This window comes from Pseudophryne corroboree, chromosome 2 (genome assembly GCF_028390025.1).
Source record: "Pseudophryne corroboree isolate aPseCor3 chromosome 2, aPseCor3.hap2, whole genome shotgun sequence".
NCBI classification, from domain to species: domain Eukaryota; kingdom Metazoa; phylum Chordata; class Amphibia; order Anura; family Myobatrachidae; genus Pseudophryne; species Pseudophryne corroboree.
The window spans coordinates 110,771,715-110,797,161 of record NC_086445.1 but is presented as its reverse complement, the minus strand read 5'-3'; the positions used below and the strand labels follow the sequence as shown (position 1 = coordinate 110,797,161).

The following is a 25,447-nucleotide window of genomic DNA, read 5'->3' as shown; positions in this document are numbered from 1 at the left end:
AGGTTAGGCACTAGGGAAGGTAAGGGTTAGACTGCCGGAGGGGAGGTTAAGGTTAGGCACTAGGGAAGGTAAGGGTTAGACTACCAAGGGGGCGGTTAAGGTTAGGCACTAGGGGAAATTTTAGGGTTAGACTGCCGGAACAGAGGTTAAGGTTAGGCACTAGGGGGATTGGTAGGGGTAGATTGCCATAGAGGAGGTTAAGGTTAGGCACTAGGGGTAATTTTAGGGTTAGACTGTCTGAGGGGAAGTTAAGGTTTGGCACTAGGGGAAGGTTTAGGGTTAGATTGCCGGAGTGGAGGTTAGGGTTAAGCACTAGGGGAGGGTTAGGAGTAGCGATACTTAGTAGCACAGGGTCTGTCGGCAGTCATTATAACGTCAATACTGGACCCAGAAGACACCATGCAAATACACAGTACAATTATCTGGCCAGATAGTGTATGTCCAGCATTAGTATGCACCTTAGCCCCCTCCTCACCTCTTCTCCAAACACTCACTCATTTCCACACACAACAGTGGTAGGTGCTATGCAGAGCTACTATGAACGGGACATAGCTCCCAACTTTCCCACCTGCAGGACTGTGGAACATATAACCATCAGATCGGGACTGTGTGCTGCATAAGTAACAACAGTTGTGGGTAGATTTACTTATGCTTCTAATAGTCAAGAATTTTCTAGAATGCAATAGAGAAATGACAGGTAGAATCGCTATTTGCAACACCACCACTTGTTTGTTTTAGAACCTTTAGTAAATCTACCCCTTGGGATATATGCAGGTTTGTACAGTGTGATGTGAACAGTTCTGGTGCACAACAGGGTTTAGGTAGACAATGATATGTGCTGTGGGGAGGGTAAATAAGCTGGAGTAAGTTTCTGCTACCCCTATAGTGCTCTGCACTCTGCTTTACATTGCCTGAAGCAAAGTCTGAGCTACAAGAATATACTGTACGTGACTTTTTGGTTGGCAATTAAGTGGGTACTACCAGGCATACTGAAAGCTCTGTGGGTTCCCTAGGCGCAACCCCAACCCTTTGGTGGTGTTGCTGCCCCACATCTTGAACAGTGCGACCTCACCTACACCTGTAGATTCTTACCTTAGCAGGCTCGAGTTGGGGTGCTGCAAACGGGCAGTGTGTTGCTGGGCTGTGACATCAATGCTCAATGTAACACAGATGTAGGTCGGCATTAGCAGCAGGCAGCTTCACAGGTAAGAAACTGCCGGCTGCTTCTCCTCCATGCTGGCGACCAGTGCTCCATGTGGTGGTGCCACACTGACACTAAAAAAAACACTGGGTGAGTGGTTTTATGTCATTTAATAAGAACCTTTGGCCCTCCAGCTGTTGTAAAACTACACATACCAGCATGCCTTGTTACAGTTTTGCTATTTGGCCATGCTAAAACTGTTGCAGGGCATGCTGGGATGTGTAGTTTAACAACAGCTGGAGGGACGAAGGTCCCCCATCCCTGTCCTAAGCATCGGCATCCTATATACATAAATACCAGCAAGGGCACCTCCTTGATCCGCTTCTGGCACCCTGCAGCTGCCGTGCGGTTCTAAAGGTGCATACACACTTTCCGAGAAAGTAAACGATGTTGCTCATTTTCACCCTTCCTGAGCGACGTCATTTACTGTATTGGCCAGTGTATATGCCGCCGAGCAATGAGCGGCCCAGCAGGTCATTAACGACCCTCGCTGTCGGCCGTGCATGCAGCTCAGTTTGGACTTTCATCCAAAAACTGCATGCACGGCTTGGTCGCGGCGTTACGTAACTGAGTGATATGGTTGTCATAATGCTCAGTGTGCATACACTGCCGCCGACTGGCCCGGGAGGGAAACACTAGGTGACGACGCTCATAGAGCACATCGCCCAGTGTGTACCCACCTTAAGAAAAAAGTATATAAAAATAAAATAAACTAGTAAACAAATTGCTGCCTATGGTAGGTAAACTGAGAGCTCCCAACTCTGGCAGAATGTGGAAAAAACTCAATTCCTAGCAGGCTATGGGTTATAGAGGGGCTTTGTTGTGCTAAAATGTAAATGAGACAAATGAAAGTGTGTTTAAACTGCTTGTATGGCTTGGTCACCAAGTCCAAAATGTGTTATTCATTTTTTTTTACATTTTTCTTTATTCTAGAAAGAAATTGATAAGTTTAAGCGGTTACTTCGAGATAAGGAGACAGTCCAGCAGCTAGATCGTAATTCAGACACTCGCCGTGGAAAGCAGCTGAACTGGGATACTGTGTTCAGGTGAGAGGCCTCATCTTGTCCTACGCAATGATGTGGCATACAGTATATAAAGCTGGTCATGCACACACAGGCCTGTCTTTTACATATAATTCTTATGCCCACCACTTCTTGTTCTACACTGCTTTACTCACTCATACCAACACCATTGCGCAATCACAGACACACAAACCATCCATACACACAGTCACTCGGTGCAGCACTGCCACCACCTCTGTAATACAAGCAGTACTGAATCCTTGAGGCTGGACACCTCGTCACAGCAGCTCCTGCCCCCACCAGTAACAAAGCCATTAGAAGTTCCTTAAGGGCAGATGCCCATCCCACATAACGGTGGAACAATGTGTGACCCATACAGTAGAGGCCTACTGTTCTGTTATAAGTCAGGGTTCATGTAAAAAGAAGCAACCCATGGTTGGTTGCCGGGACTAATATATTATTGCCTCATATCAAGGTAAAATCTCAATCGATATCTGCTCACTATCTTGTAATCTTAATTATAGACCTATTGGCATGGAGCAAATTAAAGGGATTTGGGCTAATGATTTTGTAAGCAGCTGTGAAGACATGTGCCACTGTTATGCTTGATTGACCAGATGGCACATTCTAGTCACCCCTCCTGCGGAGCACATAGAATAGGGAAAGTCTGGTTGTCAACTGTAGCTTTTATGTTGGAAATCTGAATTGTGGCGAATGGTTAACAAATACATTATTTTAATTTTAAAATGTGTATGTGTTCAGTCAGTAGTGTCTAGATTACTTCAAACTGCTGATCAGCGTGGTGTGTGTACGTTATGTTTTGCTTTGTATCTCAGAAAGGATGTATATTGGATGTTATATTGCTGGCAGTTGGGATCCCAGCGGTCAGGATACCGATGCCGGAATCCCGACCACTGACAATGCTGCCAGCTGGAATCCCGGCTAACAGCGGCTATTACCACTTGTGGGTGACCACGACGCCTATAGAGTGGGAATAGAACCTGTGGCGAGTGCAGTGAGCGACCAAGCCTGCAGTGTGGCGAGTGCAGCAACCCCGTAAGGGGCTTTGTTGCGCTCACTCCCCTGCTGGCATTCAAGCGTCCGGGATCCTGGCGTCAGTATGCTGACCTCTGGGATCCCAACCGCCAACTTCCCATACCCAACGCTCTCAGAAGACCTATAGCATTTACCTCTGTTAGTGCATTTGCTGTCACGACCTCATATCATCTAAAGCATATTCTTCACAGTTCTTCAGTCTCGACTTCGTATCATTCAGAGGACATTCTTTGCAGTTTTTCTTTCACGTTATCAGCCCATCCAGAAACCAATTCTTCACAGTTCTTCTCACGCCTCCACGTCACTACGCAGACCTCGTCATAGTTCCTCAGTCCTGCTCCTTCAACAAACCATCTCTCTCTGCAGGCACCAACTTCTTCCTTCAGGAGTCCAGTGACTTTATTCACTACAGTTTCCCAATCCAGAACTAGTTAGTCTCAGATTTCTTACAGCCGCATTCTGATCTATTGCCATTAATAAATATATGAAAAGGAATTATCTTCGTCCTCCTTGTTTCCTGCACTCAGGAGCGTCTGCTCTTTCGGTCGGTCTGAGTCCTACGGATTCACAAAAACCGCCTGCCTTGACAGTAAGCACTCCCCCCATGGATCCGTCAGGCGACCAGGCCTCTGGAGGCGATGCTACAGCCAACATTCTCTCACCCCTGGATAATCAAGAGTCCACTCAGTAACAAATAGTTCAATTTATGCAAACCATGTCTGACCATCTGGATGCTCTTCACGCGCCCATTAGGGCCCCACAGTCCCCGGCTCCGGTAGTCTCCTCCTCTGCACTGGTTCCTCCGGCGACAGTTCCAATATCTCGACTGCAACTACCTCCACCTAGCAAGTTCGATGGTTCTCTGAAACTCTGTAGGGGAATCTTCAACCACTGTGAAATTCAGTTTGAGCTTCAGTTGGACAGTTTCTCATCGGCCCGAACAAAGATCGCATATATTATTTCTCTACTCACTGGTCAAACGTTGGAGTGGGCATCTCCGCTTTGGGAGAGAGAGGACCCAGTCCTCTCCCATTATGCTGAATTTTTCTCATCATTCAGAAAGATCTTCGACGAGCCGGGCCGAACCACCTCAGCATCCCTAGAGATCCTTCGTCTTCGGCAGGGCTCGCGTCCTGTCAGTCAGTATGTGATACAGTTCCGTACTTTGTCTTCAGAATTGAATTGGAATTAGGAGGCCTTAGTTGCTGCCTTTTGGAACGGCCTTTCTGAGAGGATTAAAGATGACTTGACAGTGCGGGATATGCCCACGAAATTGGATGAACTGATTTCCATTTGCAACAAACTGGACTTGCTGTATAGAGAACGCTGTTTGGAAAATCCTAAGTTTGAACGTTCTAGTCCTCGTTTCCGATCACGACCTCGGCAAGATCCCTCTTCGTCACAACTTGCTCCAGCAACTGAAGAGCCGATGCAAATTGGTTGCGCTCAGCTTTCAGAAGAGGAGCGTTCTCGTCACCGTCAGGGAAATCTCTGTATGTATTGCGGCTCCTCAGAACACTTTGTGAAATCTTGTAAACTCCAACCGGAAAACATCTGCTCCTAGCTTACTCCAGAGAGGTTAAGCTAGGAGTTACTTTAGAGTCACGTACTGGAAAGGAGCCAACCTTGCCCATTTGTTTGGAAGTACCATCTTCTGTTCTTTCTGTCTCAGCTTTGTTAGATTCTGGAGCAGCAGGGAACTTAATTTCTTCCGCCATCGTTCAGCAATTTAAGATTTGGACTGTGCCTTTGGAACAAGCAATTTCCATTATGGCGGTGGATGGAAGTCGAATCCCTGAAGGCATAATCACCTTTCAAACTACTAGAATGAAAGTGGGTGTATTACACTCCGAATATATATCCTTTCTTGTGATTCCCAAAGCATCTCATTATGTGATTCTCGGATTACCTTGGTTACATATGCATAATCCAAAACTCTGTTGGCGAACCATGGAGATCCAATCCTGGGGAGAATCTTGTACCAATGGTTGTTTGGCCTCAGTTAAATCTCTTCGTTCAGTTCATGTTTCCGAGTTACCCACAGTTTATCAGTCTTACATAGACGGCTTCAGTAAACAAGGGGCAGATTCCTTACCACCTCACCGTGAATGGGATTGCCGGATCGACTTGGTGCTGGGTAGGATTCCTCCCAGTGGCCGAATTTACCCGTTATCCATACCTGAGACTCTGGCTTTGTCGAACTACATACAAGAGAATTTGGCCAAAGGCTTTATTAGACCGTCCTCATCTCCTGCAGGGGCCGGATTTTTTTTTTGTCACGAAAAAAGATGATGGCTTGCGACCATGCATTGATTACCGCGGACTCGATGAAATCACTATCAAAAATCGGTATCCACTGCCACTAATCTCTTCGAGGCGCTTATAAGTTGATTAGAATTTGTGCAGGGGATGAATGGAAAACGGCCTTTAATACTCGGGATGGGCATTACGAGTATCTCGTAATGCCGTTTGGCCTCTGTAATGCAAGAGCAGTTTTCCAAAGTTATGTGAATTAACTCTTTCGGGATCTTCTCTATAAATGCTTGGTGGTATGCTTAGATGATATCTTAATATTTTCCAAAGATCTAGAGTCCCATCGTCTTCACGTCAAGGAAGTGTTAACTCGTCTGAGGAAGAATCGATTATACTGCAAATTGGAGAAATGTACCTTTTGGAGGTAGCATCCATTCCATTTTTGGGTTTCTTCATTTCCGGTTCAGAGCTTCGGATGGACCCTGCCAAAGTCCAAGCTATTCGTGACTGGCCAGCTCCTGCAACTCTCAAAGGGATTCAACGCTTCCTTGGCTTCGCCAATTTCTACAGGAAATTTATTAAGAGTTACTCCACCTTGGTCGCTTCCATCACGGCTGATCCTTCGAACTGGATTCTGGAAGTTACTAAAGCCTTAATCTATTTGAAACAAGCCTTCATGTCTGGTCCCATTCTTCGTCAACCTGATCTTAATTGTCCATTTCTTGTGGAGGTGGATGCCTCCACAGAGGCAGTTGGGGCTGTTTTTGTCACAAGTTTACGAGGATAAGAAGGTCCATCCATGCGGTTATTTTTCTCGAAGATTCCAGCCTGCTGAACGAAACTACGCCATTGGGTAGCAAGAATTGCTTGCCATTAAGTTAGCATTTGAAGAATGGAGATATCTTTTAGAGGGAGCTCAACATCCCATCAGAGTATACACCGATCATAAGAATCTTCTTCTATATCTCCAAACGGCACACTGTCTCAATCCGCTGCAAGCAAGATGGGCTTTTTCACCCGGTTTAACTTCAAGCTCACTTATCGCCTAGGATCCTTGAATAAGAAAGCTGATGCCCTCTCCCGGTTCTTCAATTCCTCTGAATCCAATGATCTGACAAGTCAACAAGCTATTGTAAGTCCAACATCCTTCTTAAAGACTTAGATTTCTTCAGCCACTGGAAAAACGTTTGTCGCCCCAAATCTCCAGAAACTGCTATTAACTTGGGCTCATGCTTCGTCTTTTATGGGTCACCCTGGGGTCCACAAGACTCTTGAATTCATTCAATGGTTCTACTGGTGGGCACGACTTAGATCTGAAGTCCAAGAATTTATAGCCGCTAGTCCTAAATGCACCCAACACAAAAATCCCAAGGGCCCGCCACCTGATTTACTACATCCGCTATCCATACCCAAAAGACCTTGGACCCATATCTCGATGGATTTCAGAACTTATTTACCTCCATTGAAGGGACGAAATACCATCTGGGTGTTGGTGGATCGATTTTCAAAGATGGCACATTTCATTCCTCTGACAGGACTGCCCTCGGCTCCGATGCTTGCCAAATTGTTCATCTCCAAGATCTTCAAGCTACATGGTCTTCCTCTAGAAATCGTTTCGGATCGGGGCACGCAGTTTGTGGCCAAATTTTGGAAAGCACTTTGATTCAATTTTATGCTTAGAGAAGAACATTCTTCAGCATATCCTCCCCCAGTCGGATGGTCAAACAGAACGAGTAAATCAAGATCTCAAAACCTTCCTTTATATATTTACTCTTCACAAAATGATTGGTTGGACTCTCTCTTCCGCTGGCAGAATTCACCCATAATAATCTCTTCATTCATCCTCTGAATCTACGCCGTTCTATGTCCATTTTAGTTTCCATCCGCGAATACCGGAGTTTCAACCTCTTCCAGCACAGGAGGTGCCAGCAGCTGACTTGGTTCTCAAGCAACTTTCTAAGATTTGGATAGAAGTACGCAAGTCTTTAGTTAAAACTTCCATACGTTATAAATCCTTCGCAGATAGAAGACTGAAGGCAGTGCCCAGTTACAAGGTGGGGGACCAAGTCTGGATATCTACTCGCAATTTTAAGTTCAAAGTACCTTCCATGAAGTTTGCGCCCAGGTATATTGGTCCTTTTCCTATTGAAAGAGTACTTAATCCTGTGGCTTATAAAGTCAAACTGCTGTCTTCCTTCAAGATACCTAATGCTTTCCACATATCACTACTAAAGCCTTTAATCCTCAACAAATTTCGTGCAACCTTGCCCAAACCTAAAATTCGCACTTTGCAAGATGAAGAATTTGAGGTTAAAGAAATTCTAGACTCTCGTCGTCGTCATGGACGTCTGTAATATCTTCTCGACTGGAAAGGGTATGGACCGGAGGAGAGGTCTTGGGTGTTTTGCTGAGGATGTCCATGCTCCAAGGTTGATGCAGAATTTCTACTCCAAAAATTCTAACAAAGCTCGAAGGTGTTCGGAGACCACCTTCAGGGGGCTACGGTCACGCGGGGAGCGCGGGAGCGCTTATTGACGCGGATCCCGGGATTCGTCTGCCGGCGCTGCTGACTGCGGTGCTCTGTGGCCGCATGGAGACGTTACGCGGTCGGCGGCGTGAGTAACTGCTTCCTGGAGGCTGGAGGGAAGACCTAGTGGCCGCAGCTTCCCTGTGTGTCTGCAGTATAGGGGGTGGCCATGTTGGAGACAAAGTGCATCACCAATGAGCGTGATGGGTGACTGTCAGCCAATCCTGTTTCCCTGCTGCCTATAAATATGCTGGGATTTTTACATTCTGTGCCAGTGCTTTGTTGTGGGTACTCTGTACCCTAGCTCTGTGCGTCTCTAGGTAATTTGGTCCCATCTTACTCTCTGAGTTGTCAGTCGGCTCTCGCTGCACAACGCTCACCAGCTCCCCAGAGCGCGGTCACAGTCAACCTACTCCCGCCGGTGCCTTAGAATTCTCCAGGATTCCAGTGGTAGTTCGCCAGCTTCAGCCTGTGTTTTTTTTAGTTCCGTCTCCGCATCATCCAGTGGACAATCTTCTCAGCTCTTCAGTCATGTCTTCGCATCATCCTGCAACCAGTCTTCACAGCTCTTCATTCACGTCTCCGCATCATCCTGCAACCAGTGTTCACAGCTCTTCATTCACGTCTCCGCATCATCCTGCAACCAGTGTTCACAGCTCTTCATTCACTTCTCCGCATCATTCAGCAATCAGTCTTCATAGTTCTTCAGCCACGTCTTCGCATCATTCAGCAACTCAACTTCACAGTTCTTCAGTCAAAACCTCGTATAATCTAAAGCATATTCTTCACAGTTCTTCAGTCTCAACTTCGTATCATTCAGAGGACATTCTTTGCAGTTTTTCTTTCACGTTATCAGCTCATCCAGAAACCAATTCTTCACAGTTCTTCTCGCGCCTCCACGTCATTACGCAGACCTCGTCATAGTTCCTCAGTCCCGCTCCTTCAACAAACCATCTCTCTCTGCAGGCACCAACTTCTTCCTTCAGGAGTCCAGTGACTTTATTCACTACAGTTTCCCAATCCAGAACTAGTTAGTCTCAGATTTCTTACAGCCACATTCTGATCTATTGCCATTAATAAATATGTGAAAAGGAATTATCTTCGTCCTCCTTGTTTCCTGCACTCAGGAGCGTCTGCTCCTTCGGTTGGTCTGAGTCCAACGGATTCACAAAAACCGCCTGCCTTGACACTATGCACATGTGTGAGCCAGCTACCACATGCACAGTGGAACCTAACTCCATGACTTATGCAGACCATACAACCGTGCCACGATTCAACAATGCCAGTCTACTGTTTGACAGTAAAAACTGCCGTTCAGCAGAAATCGATGCTCAGCGATCCATCTGAGAATTGGGGGGAATTCAAAATGCCCAAATCGACCAATTTTATTTTGGTCGAAATTGATGACTTGGGGATTTCCAACGTGTTGGATTTCCCCCATTTCCCCATGGCTTCAGCACTATGGGGAATTGGAGCAGACAGTCCATCATGGATGTATGTGACCCATTAGGCTACCACTTCCACAAGCTAGTGAATTAAATACAGTATGCTTTTTGTTTTTATTTAAAAAGAATTATACAGGAAAAACAATACACTTTTCCATGATTCTTCTTATAGTTATTTTGACCAAATTAGTTCACCCTCACAAAGGAACTAAAATGTGTGCATGTGACCTGTAAAGGACCCAAATTAGCATGTTGTGCTATTCGTTAAAGTATACTGTGGGCACAGGTTGAGGCAGATATATCATGTTGGTTTAGGTGGGGCAAAGGCTGGTATTGTAGTTACTAGTACTCATATACTGTTCAAGTATTTACTTAAAGGGAACGACATTTTTATATGTGCACTATATGTTTGGAGTCTAAATGCTATTTAATAATATAAAAAATAATGTAATAATAATGACACTTAAGGAAAGCTGGAGTCCATTGTAAAAGCGTCAGAGTACTGCCTTATGTACATCATTATCAGACAATTCTACTTTTAGAATATGTAAATTGCAACAGGCGCATTTCGCCACTGCAAATACAGGCGCATTTCGACACTGCAAATACAGGCGCATTTCGCCACTGCAAATACAGGCGCATTTCGCCACTTGAGGGACTATTCCAAGCTTCCAATTTCTTGCAAAGGTTATGTGAGCAGCCTGCATACACAAAACACACAGTGTAAAATACACAATTGGGCCATTCCACTGTCACACACGGGACAATTTTTTTTTTTTTTAAACTTGAGGAAGTTATTTAAAAAAAAAAAAAAATATGGATGGAATATCACAGCGCCTAAGCCGGCTTATTTTTTAGGTAGAAATAAAAAAACTTCTCCATTATACCCAACACATTATCACAAAGTTAGTTGTCACGTATGAGTTATGCTAAGTCCACTACCATTTGTATAGGAATATTCTGATTGATAATTCTGCTCAACTCTTTGTATTATTGTTATTTTTTTTTATCAAAACCTATGAGAAAGAGCAATAATTTAACTTGAGGCTGATCTGTGACCAAGCTCCTTTGCAAAATATATGTCTGACCCCTATTATAGGGTCATGTGGGGCGCACATCTGACCCTCCACGACCATCTCCCGGAATCCTTGTGTCATGGAAATACTCGCTTGTAGACACGTGGCTGACCCTTTGCTCCCAGACCTATGTGAGGGCTCCAACCGGAAAGATTTCCTCATCTCTCTGCCACTCCATCGGGTTATTTTGCTAAATGAGTAAGCGCCACGGCCTTCCTTGCGTTGCTCTTAGCGACAGGGCAGACGGCCACGCACCCTTTCTGCTTGATACCTCCCCTTTCTTCCTACTAATTGCTGCTCTCCCCCTCCCCCCTCTCATTCTTCACCCTATACCATAGGCATGAAGGAGAACAGAAGAGGGGTGACCTTTTAGACAGTAATACTACAGTATCTCTTATTCTCCTAAACCACTTCTCTAAACATCATTGGATTTACATGTTGAATATTTGCAACATTCACTTTATAGCAACAATGTTATAATTATTTCACTGTGGTTCGAAGGGGAATTATTCTCTCAAAGAAGGAGGTTATTGTATTACAGTTACGAGACTATTATCAATCCATACCGTACTATCTGAAACCGCACAGGGTCTAAATCGGCCCCTTAGTCTCAAGGGGCCGGATGTAATGCAGTCCGATTTGGCCGGAGGTTCAGGGCCGAACTCAGACACTTTATTAAAGCGGCAATCATTTACAAGGCATGGGTTTTCCTTGCACAAGATTGCCGCTTTAAAAAAAAAAATGTCCAAATTCATCCGGGAACCCGCATCTCCGACCAACTCGGACTGCATTACATCCGGCCCAAAATTTTATAACTATTGGTAACAATACTGGTGATTTACTAAATGTATACTAATCTCTTCTAACAAGCATGACTAAATGTAATTTTTTTCCTTAATGTTTTGTTAACCCATAGTTTTCAGTGGTCACCCTTTTGAGGTATTTTTTTAAGATATACCCAAAAAAGGTTAAATTTTACTTACGTATACACTTAATTGGATCAGTCCAAGTCGTTTCCCCATAAGTATGCCCCCAAAAAGTGTGCCTTTACTTGGGTTGCGGTCGTTAAGTCGACTTGCATTAGGTTGACATGCATTGGGTCGACCACTAAATGTTGACAGGTTGTCTAGGTCAACATGTGCAAGGTCGACAGGTCAAAAGGTCGACATGAGTTTTTCATGGTTTTATTTTTCTTTCATTTTTTGACCTTTTTTATACTTTACGATCCACGTGGACTACTAATAGGAACGGTAGTCTCTGCCGAGCGGAGCGAGGCAACTTGTCTGAAGCATGGCGAGCAAAGCGGTGCACTAATTGGGGTTCCCCGTCACTCTCCGAAGAAAACTACATCAAAAACAGTCAAAAAACCCATGTCGACCTTTTGACCTGTCGACCTTGCACATGTCGACCTAACGACCCCGTCGACCTAGTGTACGTCGACCTTTAGTGGTCGACCCAATGCATGTCGACCTAATGTGTGTCGACCCATACCCCTTTACTTCAAGTTTGTACTATATGCCATGATAGACCAATCTCACTATTGCCCAATAGGGTCACAGGCCTTTGCTTGGTATACTACCAGATTAAGGTACATTACATCAGTTAAAAGGGAAAAACTACATACCTGCTTCCTGTGCGGTCATTCTCTATTTGATACCAATAATTTTACTTTTCAACCTATGTTGAAAACTCAAAAGATACAGTGTCACGTGTGGGACATTTTTACGAATTTTCATAGAATGGCCCAATTACATATATAATGGCTCAATTACATATATAATACATACCTTGTATCTTTTTAACAGGTTCCTGCAGAAATATATCTACAAAGAGATTGAAAGTTTTAAATCTGGTAAAACAAATGTCTCTCAGTCCACACAAGCTGCTCGACAGAAGAAAATGCAGGAGATCAGCAGCCTGGTTAAATATTTCATCCGCTGTGCAAATAAACGTGAGTGATACATACCTTGTATATTTGTATTTTTGTCTGCGTTGTTATTCTGATTGTTGGCTGTATGCTTTCTTATGTTTAGAGAAGTATTAGGTATTTTACAACTTGTATCTTGTGCCATATTCTCGCACTGATAAGTAAACAAAAGATTATAGCCGTGTAGAATTTACAACATGCATATTTTGGGCCTAATTGTTACTGGATCGCTGCAGCGGCACCCCTACGTCCACCACAGAGTCATGTTAGACTCTAACCTAAGTTATCAGGTTAGAAAGGCAGCGTATGTTCCAATGTAATAATAGCTGTCTCCTGAAATAATCTGTGCTACTGTCAACGCTCTAAGCACTGATACTAAGCACAGTTAAAGGGTGTTCTAGCCCTGTCAGCTTAAATACTGGGGCAATAGCACCCCATATGATCAATAATAGAAGGTGCTTTAAACACCTTTTAAAGTTTTGCATAAAGCATCATTTTCTTCATATTTATTATTTGCTCTGTCTGATCCCGCTTAGTATATGGAAATATTGGTAGAAAAACCTCAAAGAAACAATGTTATTCTTCTTCTTTTTTTTTTTGCTTTTTTTGTGTGGAAGTAAGAATGTCTTCCTATCGCAGAATAAAATAATCCAGCCATTCTTGAAGGGGGCACAGAGAGGACTGTTCAGAAAAATATGAGGTGTAGTCTAGCATCATCTCAGAACCCATTACATGTCTGTCTGTTGTATGTTCGTCATCTGTCTGTCCTGATTTGTGTAGGAGCTCCAAGGTTAAAATGCACAGAGCTTCTGCTTCACGTGACCGAAACTGTGAAAGACCCCTTAATGTGTGCTGCCTACGGAGCTGACTACAGCAGCATCCTACTGAAAGATATACTCTCTGTGCGCAAGTATTGGTGTGAGATTACTCCACAGCAATGGGAAGGTAAGCTGTGTGAGCCTGGAGCCATTCCATTTGAAATATTTAAACTGTTTTAGATTTTAAAGTGACAGCTGCAAAATAATTTGAATCTCACACACATAATATCACCTCTGAGGGGCGCTGTTGTCTTTTGCTGCCACCTACTTCCATTCCTCCTATCCTGATAACACAGTGCTACATTGTTTGTGGCATGTGCTCTGTAAACTTGTCTACAAAAACAGTGTCTGAGTTACTTACGGTATAGGAGTAATCAGCGGCAGCTTCTACTTTTAAGGAGGAGGGGGGCTGCCATTGGCCAGGTCCCATGGAGAGCTGCTGCTGCCACTGGCAGGGTCCCAAATCCGAAAATGCACAGTCAAGCGTCGGCGTATGTAAATCCTAGGCTTCTAAGGACTGTATCGGCTGCAGTCCATACAATCCGGGGTTTGCGCATGCCGCCGCTTGACTGCGCATGCGATCGCAGCCTGGTCTACCATGCGATCGCAGCCTGGTCTGGCAGTCCTGGAGCCCATTGGCAAAATCTGCCACTGAGAGTAAGATAAGATGAAGGTGCTTCTGTGGGACTATGAAACAAAGTGGCGAGAGACTTACGACATGAGGAGATAATTGGGCTACATGCACATGAAATAAAAACCTATTCATATATTATTTGAAGTTCTGCAGAAAGGCATCCATTTTTTGAGCGACCTAAAAATAAACCTTTCTGCTACAGGTTGAATATCACATATCCAAATATTCCGAAATACGGACTTTTTTGCGTGACAGTAAGATAGTGAAACCTTTGTTTTTTGATGACTCAATGTACACAAACCTTTGTTTAATACACAAAGTTATTAAAAAATATTGTATTAAATGACCTTCAGGCTGTGTGTATAAGGTGTATATGAAACCTAAATGCATTCTGTGCTTAGATTTAGGTCCCATCACCATGATATCTCATTATGGTATGCAATTATTCCAAAATACGAAAAATCAGATATCCAAAATACCTCTGGTCCCAAGCATTTTGGATAAGGGATACTCAACCTGTACTACAAATTTGTGAGGCTTTTATCACCCGTCATTTATAGCAAAGGTGCATGACATTCTTTCAGCAGATCTAATGAAAGTGGTGAATATGGGGGAGATGTACTAAGTCTTGGAGAATGATGAAGTGGAGAGAGATGCCAGCCAATCAGCTCTTAACTGTCATCTTACATGCTGTGTTTGAAAAATGTCAGGAGCTGATTGCATTTTATCACTCTCTAAGACTTAAGGTGCCCATACACTTATACGACATTTCCAAGGGAGAAGTCTCATAAGATTTCCCTTGAACCGCCCGGCAGCTTCCCGGGTGGCAGGATCGCATACGATACATTGTATGTGGTCCTTTTAGCATACGATGTATCGTATGCGATTCCAGCCATGCCTGCGGGATCCAAGATATCTATAATGCTGTACTTGCGATCTCTGGCTCCGATCCAATGCAAACGGGACCGCGCATCGGATCGGAGGTAAAACACATGAGATTTGACCATTTTCATCCGATCTATTGGCCCAAAACGTCGGAATCATATGAAATCGGCCAAAATCGCAGTAGTGTATGGGCACCTTTAGAACAACCGCCCCACAGTCTGACCCATCATGTGCTTTAAGAATATGTTTATATGTTTTAAAGCATCAGTTTTGTTTTGCAGAATTATTAACACTGTACTTCCACCTCTACTTGAAACCAAAGAGTGCAATAAATCGTTTGCTGGTGGCTCGCATAATCCACACTCTCACCAGGGGGTGCTGTCTCCAGGCAGAGGGCATGCAGTCCAAGTTCTTCACCTTCTTCTCTATGGTGATGCAGATGGTCAGGTAACGGTGTTCTCTGCCAGGGAGACGTTGTACGTCTGCACAAAGAGCAATCTGTATGTTGCTGAACTGGAATAGCGCTAAAAATCCATGCAGTGATTTCTTTATTTGTCCTCTTGTTTACACAATGTTTGTATTTGGAAACGCACTGTGGATTGTTTTTTGTATATTATTTTCCAGTGTGAATGCTGGTCGTAATGTTTGACCCACACGCATATCCTTTGCTACTTTAATAGTGTTCCTAGTCCTGAAGAACTATTTAAAAATAAGAAATAAGCAGTGTAAAAATATGATTAAACTAGGTACCAGCCTGTCAAAATGACATAACAGTAATGTCTGCGTGCCCGAACCAAGCAACACTTATATTACTCAGTCAGGCGCCATCTAATTGCCGCTGGCACGCAAAACACTTGGTTCCCTGTCCCCCATAGAGATGAGAAGCAGCATTAGATTAGCCTTTTAAAATATAGGATGGTGCATTCTATGAGGTGTTTTTGCTGAAGATATTTTGAAAAATTCCAGAGCTGCCTAAGCTGTTGTCACTGTGTTGCTGGAGAGAGGAAATATACATGTACTTGAATATGTTAGTGTGTGGACAACACATGTATACAGATGTGTCCTTATACTAGCCTCAATACGCCATATGGCAGGAGAGAGCTGCGTAGCATCTTTTACACCTAAAGTTGCATCTTAGTCGCAACGCGATGGCATAAAATTGTTTCACGAGATTGCACTGATTCGTTTGATACAGTATGTGACACTTGTATATCTGTGTGCGACTGAGTCTGACTCTGTATATGATGCACAACAGAACTTGCCATGAAAAACACTGCGGCTTTTGCATCGTAGCACTTCAAACACAGATTCAGGGCCTAATTCAGACCTGATCGCAGCAGCAGAACTGTTCACCAATGCATAGGCGCTGATTCCATAGGTGCTCCCGGGCCCGAGCACCCACAGACAATCAGGAACACCCACGGAACCAGTTGCTGCCCCTGTTACTGCTAGCAGCCGCAGCCCCCGCAGAGGATTGAGACGCGCTGGGGGCTGCGGAAACGCCTCCGTACAGTGCAGTATAAAAAAACACACCAAAAATGGCCGCCACCAAGGGGGAGACAGACACTAGAGGTCACATTTGACCTCTAGCGCCTGTCTCCCCGGCGGCGGGCATTTTTAAGGGTTTTTTCTTTATACTGCACTGTACGGAAGCGTTTCCGCAGCCCCCAGCGCGTCTCAATCCTCTGCGGGGGCTAGCAACAGGGTTGTATATATTTTCTGGCGGAACTGTCAGTCACCTTGCAATCGCCTGTGCGATCGCTTTTCTCGCACCATCCCGTCGCTGTGGACCGACGCGCCTGCGCATTGCGGTGCATACGCATGTGCAGTTCAGACCTGATCACAGGCTGTACGTAAATGCAGCCTAGCAATCAGGTCTGAATTAGGACCATAGACTCCTCTGTCGGCTAAGTCTCACTGTGTGGCCTTACGATGAAGCTGGTAACGTCACTTCTCCCCTGATATTTTGCATGAATGTGGCACAGTGACATGTAAGGACCCTACAGACTTCTGCAATTCCACATTAGTTTTTCATTCTAAACCACCTGTATGAATATATAGCATGTAAGCATTTGTGGAGAAGGAGTCCCCATCATTTTGTAAGTTCTTGTGTTCTTTTCTGTTCCCCTTAATGGTAGAGGAGAGACGAATCTTCCTGGCCTGGACCATATCCTCTCTGCCCTTAACGTCTTCCTTTCTGCTTCATCTGTGAACTGCCGCATGCGGGTGTGCAAGCTGGGGGAGAATATCTTCCTGACAGTACTGCGTATATGGACACGGCAGAAACCTAAGGACACCTTGAAAGAGGAGATTGTGGAGTTCTTCCGATTAATGCTGCACGTTCATCACCCTAAAGGGGCCAGAACTACAGACGAAGGTGTGCGTCATACAACTGATGAAAATCAAGTATACATTTGTTATTTCCACATGACTAATATTGTTTTTTAATCCATTATGTTCTTGTGTTTGTAAATTAGACTGTTTGTTTAATGTGCACAAATAACATTGTTCTTCTGTATATACGTACAGGTAGCTGTCCACATCCCATAAACACACACACACACACACACACACACACACACACACTACAAAAAGTCTACTAAGTACAAACAGACTTGGAACATAGTAGAAAAAGAGTAGAAACACAACACACATGCGACTTCCATGCAAGTGGTGACACAGAGAAGAGGTGGAGCTGCAGGCACAGCTCATGTAGAGTCCACGCGGCACATATCCTTGTAACTATCTGTGCTGATGGTGAAGGGCTTCCCCAGGAGACATCTCCTGGCAGGAGTGAGGTGCCTGAGCCAAGTCATTTCAACAAAAAAAGAGAGATAAATTAGAAGAAATTTAAGCTGTTGCTGCAGTGTCCTCATAAGGACACTGTCCTGTTGGTATTTAAAAAATAAAAATAAAAAACAACTACTGAGTATGGAGATAAAGAATATAGAGGAGCGAAAGTAATTTCTCTTGCAGCACGGCTGGGGAACATTGGACTTTAAGATTGCAGGTTGGGGATGGAGCTGGCACCTAAATTAAACTGTAGATTTAAAAGGTACAGTAAGATCCCTCTCCTGCAACCCCAGAATTGCAGTCATCTTTAGGTGGCTGTGGAGTAGGACACATTTTGTAAGAAATGCAGCCCTTGTTATAGATTCGTTTCTCAGTTATTTTCTTTTTTTGTAAACTTTCTTTTTTTTTGGGAGCTAGGTAGTGTGCGCTGCTAGTAGGCCGCCATTTTTCCGGATCTCTTGTGGCGGCTCCACTCCCATGTACGGAGAGGGAGCGTGCGTGCTACAGGAATCAGTGTTTTCCCTGTTAAGGGAAGTACTAGGAGTCTGGGGAGAATGGAGACTGGAGGTGGCGGAGCTTGAGACGCTGCACTCCCCACTCCTGTAGCGGTACAGTCCCCGAGTCCTGCATCCAGTGGGGACTGGACAGATCATGCCTGAGACTGACTAAACACATGCTGTTCCTAGAAGTGCACATCTCCTCTCTCCATGCAACTGCTGGCTACTACTAAGCTGAGTACCCTTAGGTTGTATGGCTGGCTATGTAATTTATGTCATATAAACTTATAATACAGCAAATGATATTTAGGGGCAATGCATGTTCTTGCAAAATAATTGCCTTGTGGCCAGTGAAATTCGGGGGACCTGTCTGCATGGAGCCCAGTTTTCTCCGTTCCTCGCAGATTATACTTCTAATGTATTATTTCTCCAAGTGCACCTAGATTGCTGCTGTGTTTAGCTCAACACACAGCCCTTCCTTTTCAGGGTTCGGTGTCCTTTGGTAGTCCGCTGTCTAATTATTGAGAGGTTGTCTCAAGTCTGTTTTGATAGATTTTAGGGTTATCGCCCCTTTAATAGTCTCAATGTGGGTGGCTTCACCTATGGAATGGACTAGATGCTTTTTTACCCCACTGGTGGGATAAGCACTTTTCTTCCGGTGGCTGTACTGGCAGCAGGGTCCGCGTTTCCAGGTGGTCACTCCTCCTTTCCTGGGTGGAGTGTCCACTAGAGTGTGGAGTGTCTGCCACAGGCTGATTCTTCCCAACCATGGGTTTAGCTTCCAGTTTTTCTGGTATCTACTTGTATTTGGGGGCTAAGGCTCTGGAGAAGCCTAGTGCCTACCATGGTCTCTCTTTTCTACCATATTTGGTCGCAAGTTGCTGGGTGGTTGCTCAAGTTCAGAGGCTATTGAATGAAGTTGTCTCCAGATGCCTAGATTAGGGTCATCATTTGCAATGGTTACATCTTGGACCACAAGGTTCACGCCAATGACCAAACCACCATGAACACTCCTATTCTTGTCTGATCTCAGAAGACCGGATGTGGGAAAGCCTGGTGAGTACTTGGATGAGAGTCCGCCTGGGAATACCAGGTGCTGTAAAACCAACACTCCTCTTTGACGGCTTCATTTCTCCAGTTCAAAATCTAAAACGTAAACTGGGGTACTATTCCATCTGTTTCTTTGTTAGTAAGCTGACCGGCTTATTCTAGTCGATCTTTAATATTCGCACCTTCAACACCAGGTTGTGGATAGTTCAGTTTCAAATTGAATCTTCAATCAGTGATTCACAGTATGGAGGCCGCCAATGTTCTGCTTTGGGGCAGGTCATCCTTTTTCTCCCCCGTTGCAGGACCTACCATTTGCAGCTTCTCACCAAATTCAGGTTGATGATTGCAGGTTTGTAGCGCATTAAAGGTTTCATATTCATCCCCACTTTGTGTGTACAACAAGCAGCTTTGAGATTACACAACACCTGATATTACACGGGTCTAGTGCATCCGAATCATGGCTCAACACCTCTCTCCAGTCAGTTTTCTTGTGAAGTCCAAAGCTTACACCTGATAGATCTTGGTAACGATGGTAATGGTAATGTCAGGGCTTTGTTTGTCGATGTTGTGGTGCATGAAGTTGATGAGCACGATGATCCCCACCGTGGACACCTTTCAGTATACCAGGTTTCACTCAAAGGAGTTCTGATGGGTAGTTCTCTAAACTGGGAATGATTGCTTGGCATTCCTTTCATCTCAGTTTTCTCGTTCAGTCCGACAGCACTCGTCAGTCCCTCCACTGGTGGTTCATTTACTATCATCTTCAGGTATGATCATTAGTCACTCCGGATTGGGTCATTGTGACCAGTGGCAGCTCCAGAGGTGGGGCTGCAGCACAGTCCATAACTCAGATCGGGGAGCCACACCTAATGCCACTCCAAATGCTGCCAATCATGGTCAGCCGGGAATCACTGGCAGATGGTATGGCTCCCCTGTTTTAATTTTGGACTGTGCTGCAGCCCCATTTGTGGAGCAACCACTGATTGTGACCACGGTCATGAGTCTCCTAGGCTGATGTGCCATGAAATTTACATTTATTGTCCCAGGATCTTTGATCACTATCTCTGATGGCTCTGCTTATCAATGTGATTGAGCTTCAAGCCATTTTTTTCTGGCTCTCTTGGGAGCCCAATCTGTTCATGCTGGTCGGCCAGTCTGCATTCTGTGGCGGTAACTTATGTAAGTCATCATGGACGCACAAAAAGAGTGGTTGCAATGGCGTAGGCAACCCAGATTTACACTGGGTGTGGGAAATTGCCAACGACTTCCTCAGCAGAATTACGATTCTCCTGGGGGGAGGAGTCTCTCAATCCAGTGGTTCTCCCAACAGGTAGTTCAAAAGTGGGTATTTACACGTGTAGATCTCATAACCTCTTGACACGCTTTCAAGGTTCCACAGTTTTGCACGAGACCCAGGTATCGGATAGCTTACGCAGTGGATGCCATGACTATATCTTGGAATTTTTATCGTATCTGTTTGCACTGATCCCTATGTTGTCTTGACTTCTCAGGCATGTCATGGATTAACAGCTGTTGGTAATTCTAGTGACTCCACACTAGCCACGTACATTGTGATTAGCCAACATTTTCAGCAGGTCGGTAGGTCCCAGGTGGTTTCTTCCACTTAGACCAGACCAGCTGCAACATAGTACATTTTTATACAAGGTCCTTCCTCTGTTGACTTTACCAGCTTCACTTTGGTAACCAAGCCCTTGGAAGCTTAAGGTTTTTCTCTCTCTATAGTTCGTACAATGCTGTAGAGAGTACAGATAGCCTAGACACTGGTTTCCGTCTTGCTATTATCTCAGAGTTTGTAAACTCTGTTGGTGGGATGTAATGCCATGTGGGATGACGACTGAACTCTGGCTTTTTTTTTAAGGGGCAAACCATGCCTTGTAATTGATTGCCCCTTTAAAAATAAAAAGGTCCGAGTTCGGCTGGCATCCCGCACGGCCGTTGAACTCAGGCGGCATTACATCCCGCTATAAATCTGTATATGACCAAAAGATAAGGAAAACATACAGTGCGCACAGCAGCTGGTGACTAGGTAATATAGCAAGAGGTTCTTCCCAGCTCCACCACAGGACATGTACATGAAACAAAACAAGATACTACTCCACCAGCGCTTTGACGATTGCTTATTGGTATGGTGGCTCCACTTTTCATAGACTGTCCACCCCTTTCTCAGTTGTATTGACTCAGGTGTTTTGCACACCAATATCACGTAGATTAGAAACCGGAAGGTAAGAGAAATACAAAATAGTGTAATACAGGTTGAGTATCCCATATCCAAATATTCCGAAATACGGAATATTCCGAAATACGGACTTTTTTGAGTGAGAGTGAGATAGAGAAATCTTTGTTTTTTGATGGCTCAATGTACAGAAACTTTGTTTAATACACAAAGTTATTAAAATATTGTAGTAAATGACCTTCAGGCTGTGTGTATAAGGTGTATATGAAACATAAATTAATTGTGTGAATGTACACACACATTGTTTAATGCACACAGTTATAAAAAATATTGGCTAAAATTACCTTCAGGCTGTGTGTATAAGGTGTATATGTAACATAAATGCATTCTGTGCTTAGATTTAGGTCCCATCACCATGATATCTCATTATGGTATGCAATTATTCCAAAATACGGAAAAATCCGATATCCAAAATACCTCTGGTCCCAAGCATTTTGGATAAGGGAGACTCAACCTGTACTGCTTTAAAAGTTACACATTTAATAAAACGCATAAAAAGTCACACAAAAAAAGACATCCACGATGAGATGATATCCAGTAATTAGCAGTGTGAATGAACAATTACCGGCTGGAGGTGAGAACTGATATGCAACCAGTTCTTAGAGGCATATGAATAAAGAGTCCTCCCGGCTGCAGCTGCGGGTCACTCCTATATTCCAGCCCGTCTCCTCCACTGCCAAGCAAGTGCACATCAATCGCCGTATACAGAATATCGATCTCGTGAGCACCCACGCTTTCTGACCCTCCTCGGGTCTTTCTCAAGGCTAGCTCAGCATGCATGTCAAAGTCCACAAAGTAAGAGTATTTAACCCCCCTAGTCCCACCCAATTGGACCTGGCACATCTGAACCCTATACACAGTAATTCTAAATGTCCGTAATCCTGTGTGCCGGGCTTCCGTTCCCTAACCTCCGTTGGCATGGCAACCTGGATACTTCCGGTCAGCTGTTTTTGATCTTTCTGGCGGTTGGCATAGTCGTTGCCATAGTGATCTAACCTCCATTGGCATAGAAACCCGGATACTTCTGGTCAGCTGTATTTATTCATCCCGGCGGTCGGCGTAAGTCATTGCCATAGTGATCGGAAGCGTTCTCATATCACACACAGCGCACTTGTAACATACTTTTGGATCTAAGTTGTTTGTATTTCTCAAATACTTGTGTATCTCGATGCCGTTATTAAATTGCGTTTAAATCGCGTTTCCATGCTGGGATAATGGATTTTATATCATAACATCATCTCACTACAGATTAAAAAGCATATATTAATAATTACAAATATACATTTTAAAATATTTTTAAATAATTTGAAATAGACAAAGGGCCCCTCCACCAATGTGTCACAGAAACCACTTCACTTCAAAATCTATATTCTAACCTCCTGACTGCGATGTTACCAATTCATAGATTGTCCTCATTTCAGTTTTTGGCAATTGGCTGGCTTGATCTCGATGCCGCCAATCAGTGCCGTAACTAGGCATTTTAGTGCTGTGTGCAAGAAACGACATTGGCGCCCCCCCCCCCCCCCCCAATGTAAGATAGGGGCAGTGCGCGCCTGCAACGCACGAAAAATAAATAGGGGCGTGGCCACAAAATAATAGCAATTCATACTACGGTGCACAGTAGTCTCCATTATTCAAATTACGCTGCACAGTAGCGCCACTACACCAGGTAGAGCCCCTTTTATACATTACAGCAGACAGCGTCCCCTTTTTACACATTACAGCAGACAGTCCCCCTTTTTACACATTACGGCAGACAGCGTCCCCTTTTTACACATTACGGCAGACAGCGTCCCCTTTTTTTAGACATTACGGCAGACAGCGTCCCCATTTTTAGACATTATGGCAGACAGCGTCCCCATTTTTAGACATTACGGCAGACAGCGTCCCCCTTTTTTACACATTACGGCAGACAGCGTCCCCCTTTTTTACACATTACGGCAGGCAGCGTCCCCCTTTTTTACACATTACGGCAGACAGCGTCCCCTTTTTACACATTACGGCAGACAGCGTCCCCTTTTTACACATTACGGCAGACAGCGTCCCCTTTTTACACATTACGGCAGACAGCGTCCCCTTTTTACACATTACGGCAGACAGCGTCCCCGTTTTTACACATTACGGCAGGCAGCGTCCCCGTTTTTACACATTACGGCAGGCAGCGTCCCCGTTTTTACACATTACGGCAGACTGTGTCCCCCTTTATACATATTGCAGCAGCCAGCGTCCCCCTTTTTACACATTACGGCAGCCAGTCCCCATTTTTACACATTGCGGCAGCCAGGCCCCCTTTTTACATATTACGGCAGACGGTGTCCCCCTTTTTACACATTGCGGCAGCCAGTCCCCCTTTTTACACATTGCGGCAGCCAGGCCCCATGGCCCTTTTTACATATTACGGCAGACAGTTTACCCCTTTTTACACATTATGGCAGACGGTGTCCCCCTGAGAGAGAGAGAGAGAGAGAGAGACAGAGAGAGAAAGACAGAGAGAGATACTTACCATCTCCTCGCTGACAGGCTCCTTGTGCTGGCAGCTCCCTCGGTGCAGGCATCGGACAAGGAGGAGGAGGGAGGGGGACTGGAGCCGCAGCAGCGCTATTTCATTGGTAGTAAGCGCCGCTGCAGCTGTCCCCTCTCCTTCCGTATTGGCTGCCCGGTGCTGCTGTGGATGCTGGGATGGAGGAACCGCTGTGGAGGAGAGAGCTGCTCTCTCCTCCACAGCGCGGCGACGGCGCACACAGCAGAGGCGGCATGTAATGAGTCAATTTGACTCATTACATGCCGCTGGCCGTGCGCCCTCAGGGCAACTGCGCTGTGTGCCAGGCCCACTTGGCACACACGTAGTTACAGCCCTGCCGCCAATGTCCTTTGACCCATTGGATACCTATGAACACTAAAATAGCGGTTGTCGAACAATTATGTTTTTTCGAAAATGATCAGAAAGGGCATGCATCTCAAGGCCTTTCTTGATGTTCCTAAATGTTCACCAAGGCGCACTTTAAGTGGCCTTGATGTTCTCCCTATATAAAAAAAGGTTACATTCAGATTCTATCGCTTATATAACATTTTTGGTGGCACATGTTATAAAATCCCTAATTATAATCACATTGTTATTGATGGGTACCTCACTGGTTTTACTCTGGTTTTTCATTTTTAATTCTTTGCAAGCCAGACACGACATGCATCTATAGAAACCCTTTGATTTTATGCCCCCACATTTTTCTATAGGTTGGTGAGCACGCCTTACCAAACTATTACTCAAGTTCGGAGCTCTTCTGTAGATGCATTTCGGATTTTTCTGGTAATTTTCCACTCAACACTAGGTCCTTTTGTAGGATACCCCAGTGTTTGGCAATATATTTTTCTATATATTTGTATTGATTATTGAATATAGTAATGAATACCCAATCAAAAGTGCTTTTATCCTTATTTTTGTCTACTGGTCCCTTTTCCTTTATTTATAACAACTGTTTCCTATCCACCATTTCCACATCTTTGGCTGCCTTCTCTATCACATTTCTCTTATACCTACAACATAGGAATTTTTGTTGCATTTCTTTTGCTTGGTGTTGATAAATATCAGTTTTAGTGCAATTTCTTTTTACACGTTTTAATTGCTTAGCAGGAATAGACTGCAACCAAGTTGGGTGATGGCAACTATTTGCATTGATATAACTTGCAGTGTCAGTAGGCTTTGTAAAATTTCTCCTGTGAATGCTACCATCTTCAACGTATAACGTAATATCGAGAAAATTCAGACTACTCCTACTGTTAGTAAAAGAGAATTCTATATCTAGGGAGTTATTATTCAAATATTTACAGGACTCTTCTAGAGAGGCTTCCCACCTTGCCAAAAAAACAGCACATCATCTATGTAGTGGGACCAGGACACCAGGTTTGCCCCGAATTGATGTTCATTCCAAATATGTTCTTCCTCCCAACTCCCCATGAACATAACTCGGGGCGAACCTGGTGCCCATCGCTGTCCCCAGTTTTTGCAAATAGA

The 25,447-nt window shown here is 44.4% G+C and overlaps 1 protein-coding gene across 3 annotated transcripts in view; it reads left to right on the top strand.

Moving 5' to 3' along the window:
- Positions 1-25,447, top strand: part of ATM (ATM serine/threonine kinase) — a 434,777-nt gene that overhangs the window by 50,123 nt on the left and 359,207 nt on the right. For all 3 annotated transcript variants that reach the window (XM_063951603.1, XM_063951598.1, XM_063951604.1), the window contains exons 3-7: positions 2,135-2,247; positions 12,386-12,531; positions 13,288-13,452; positions 15,126-15,291; positions 16,983-17,221. In XM_063951603.1, coding sequence (XP_063807673.1) covers positions 2,135-2,247; positions 12,386-12,531; positions 13,288-13,452; positions 15,126-15,291; positions 16,983-17,221 — 829 coding nt within the window. The remainder of the gene's footprint in view (positions 1-2,134; positions 2,248-12,385; positions 12,532-13,287; positions 13,453-15,125; positions 15,292-16,982; positions 17,222-25,447) is intronic.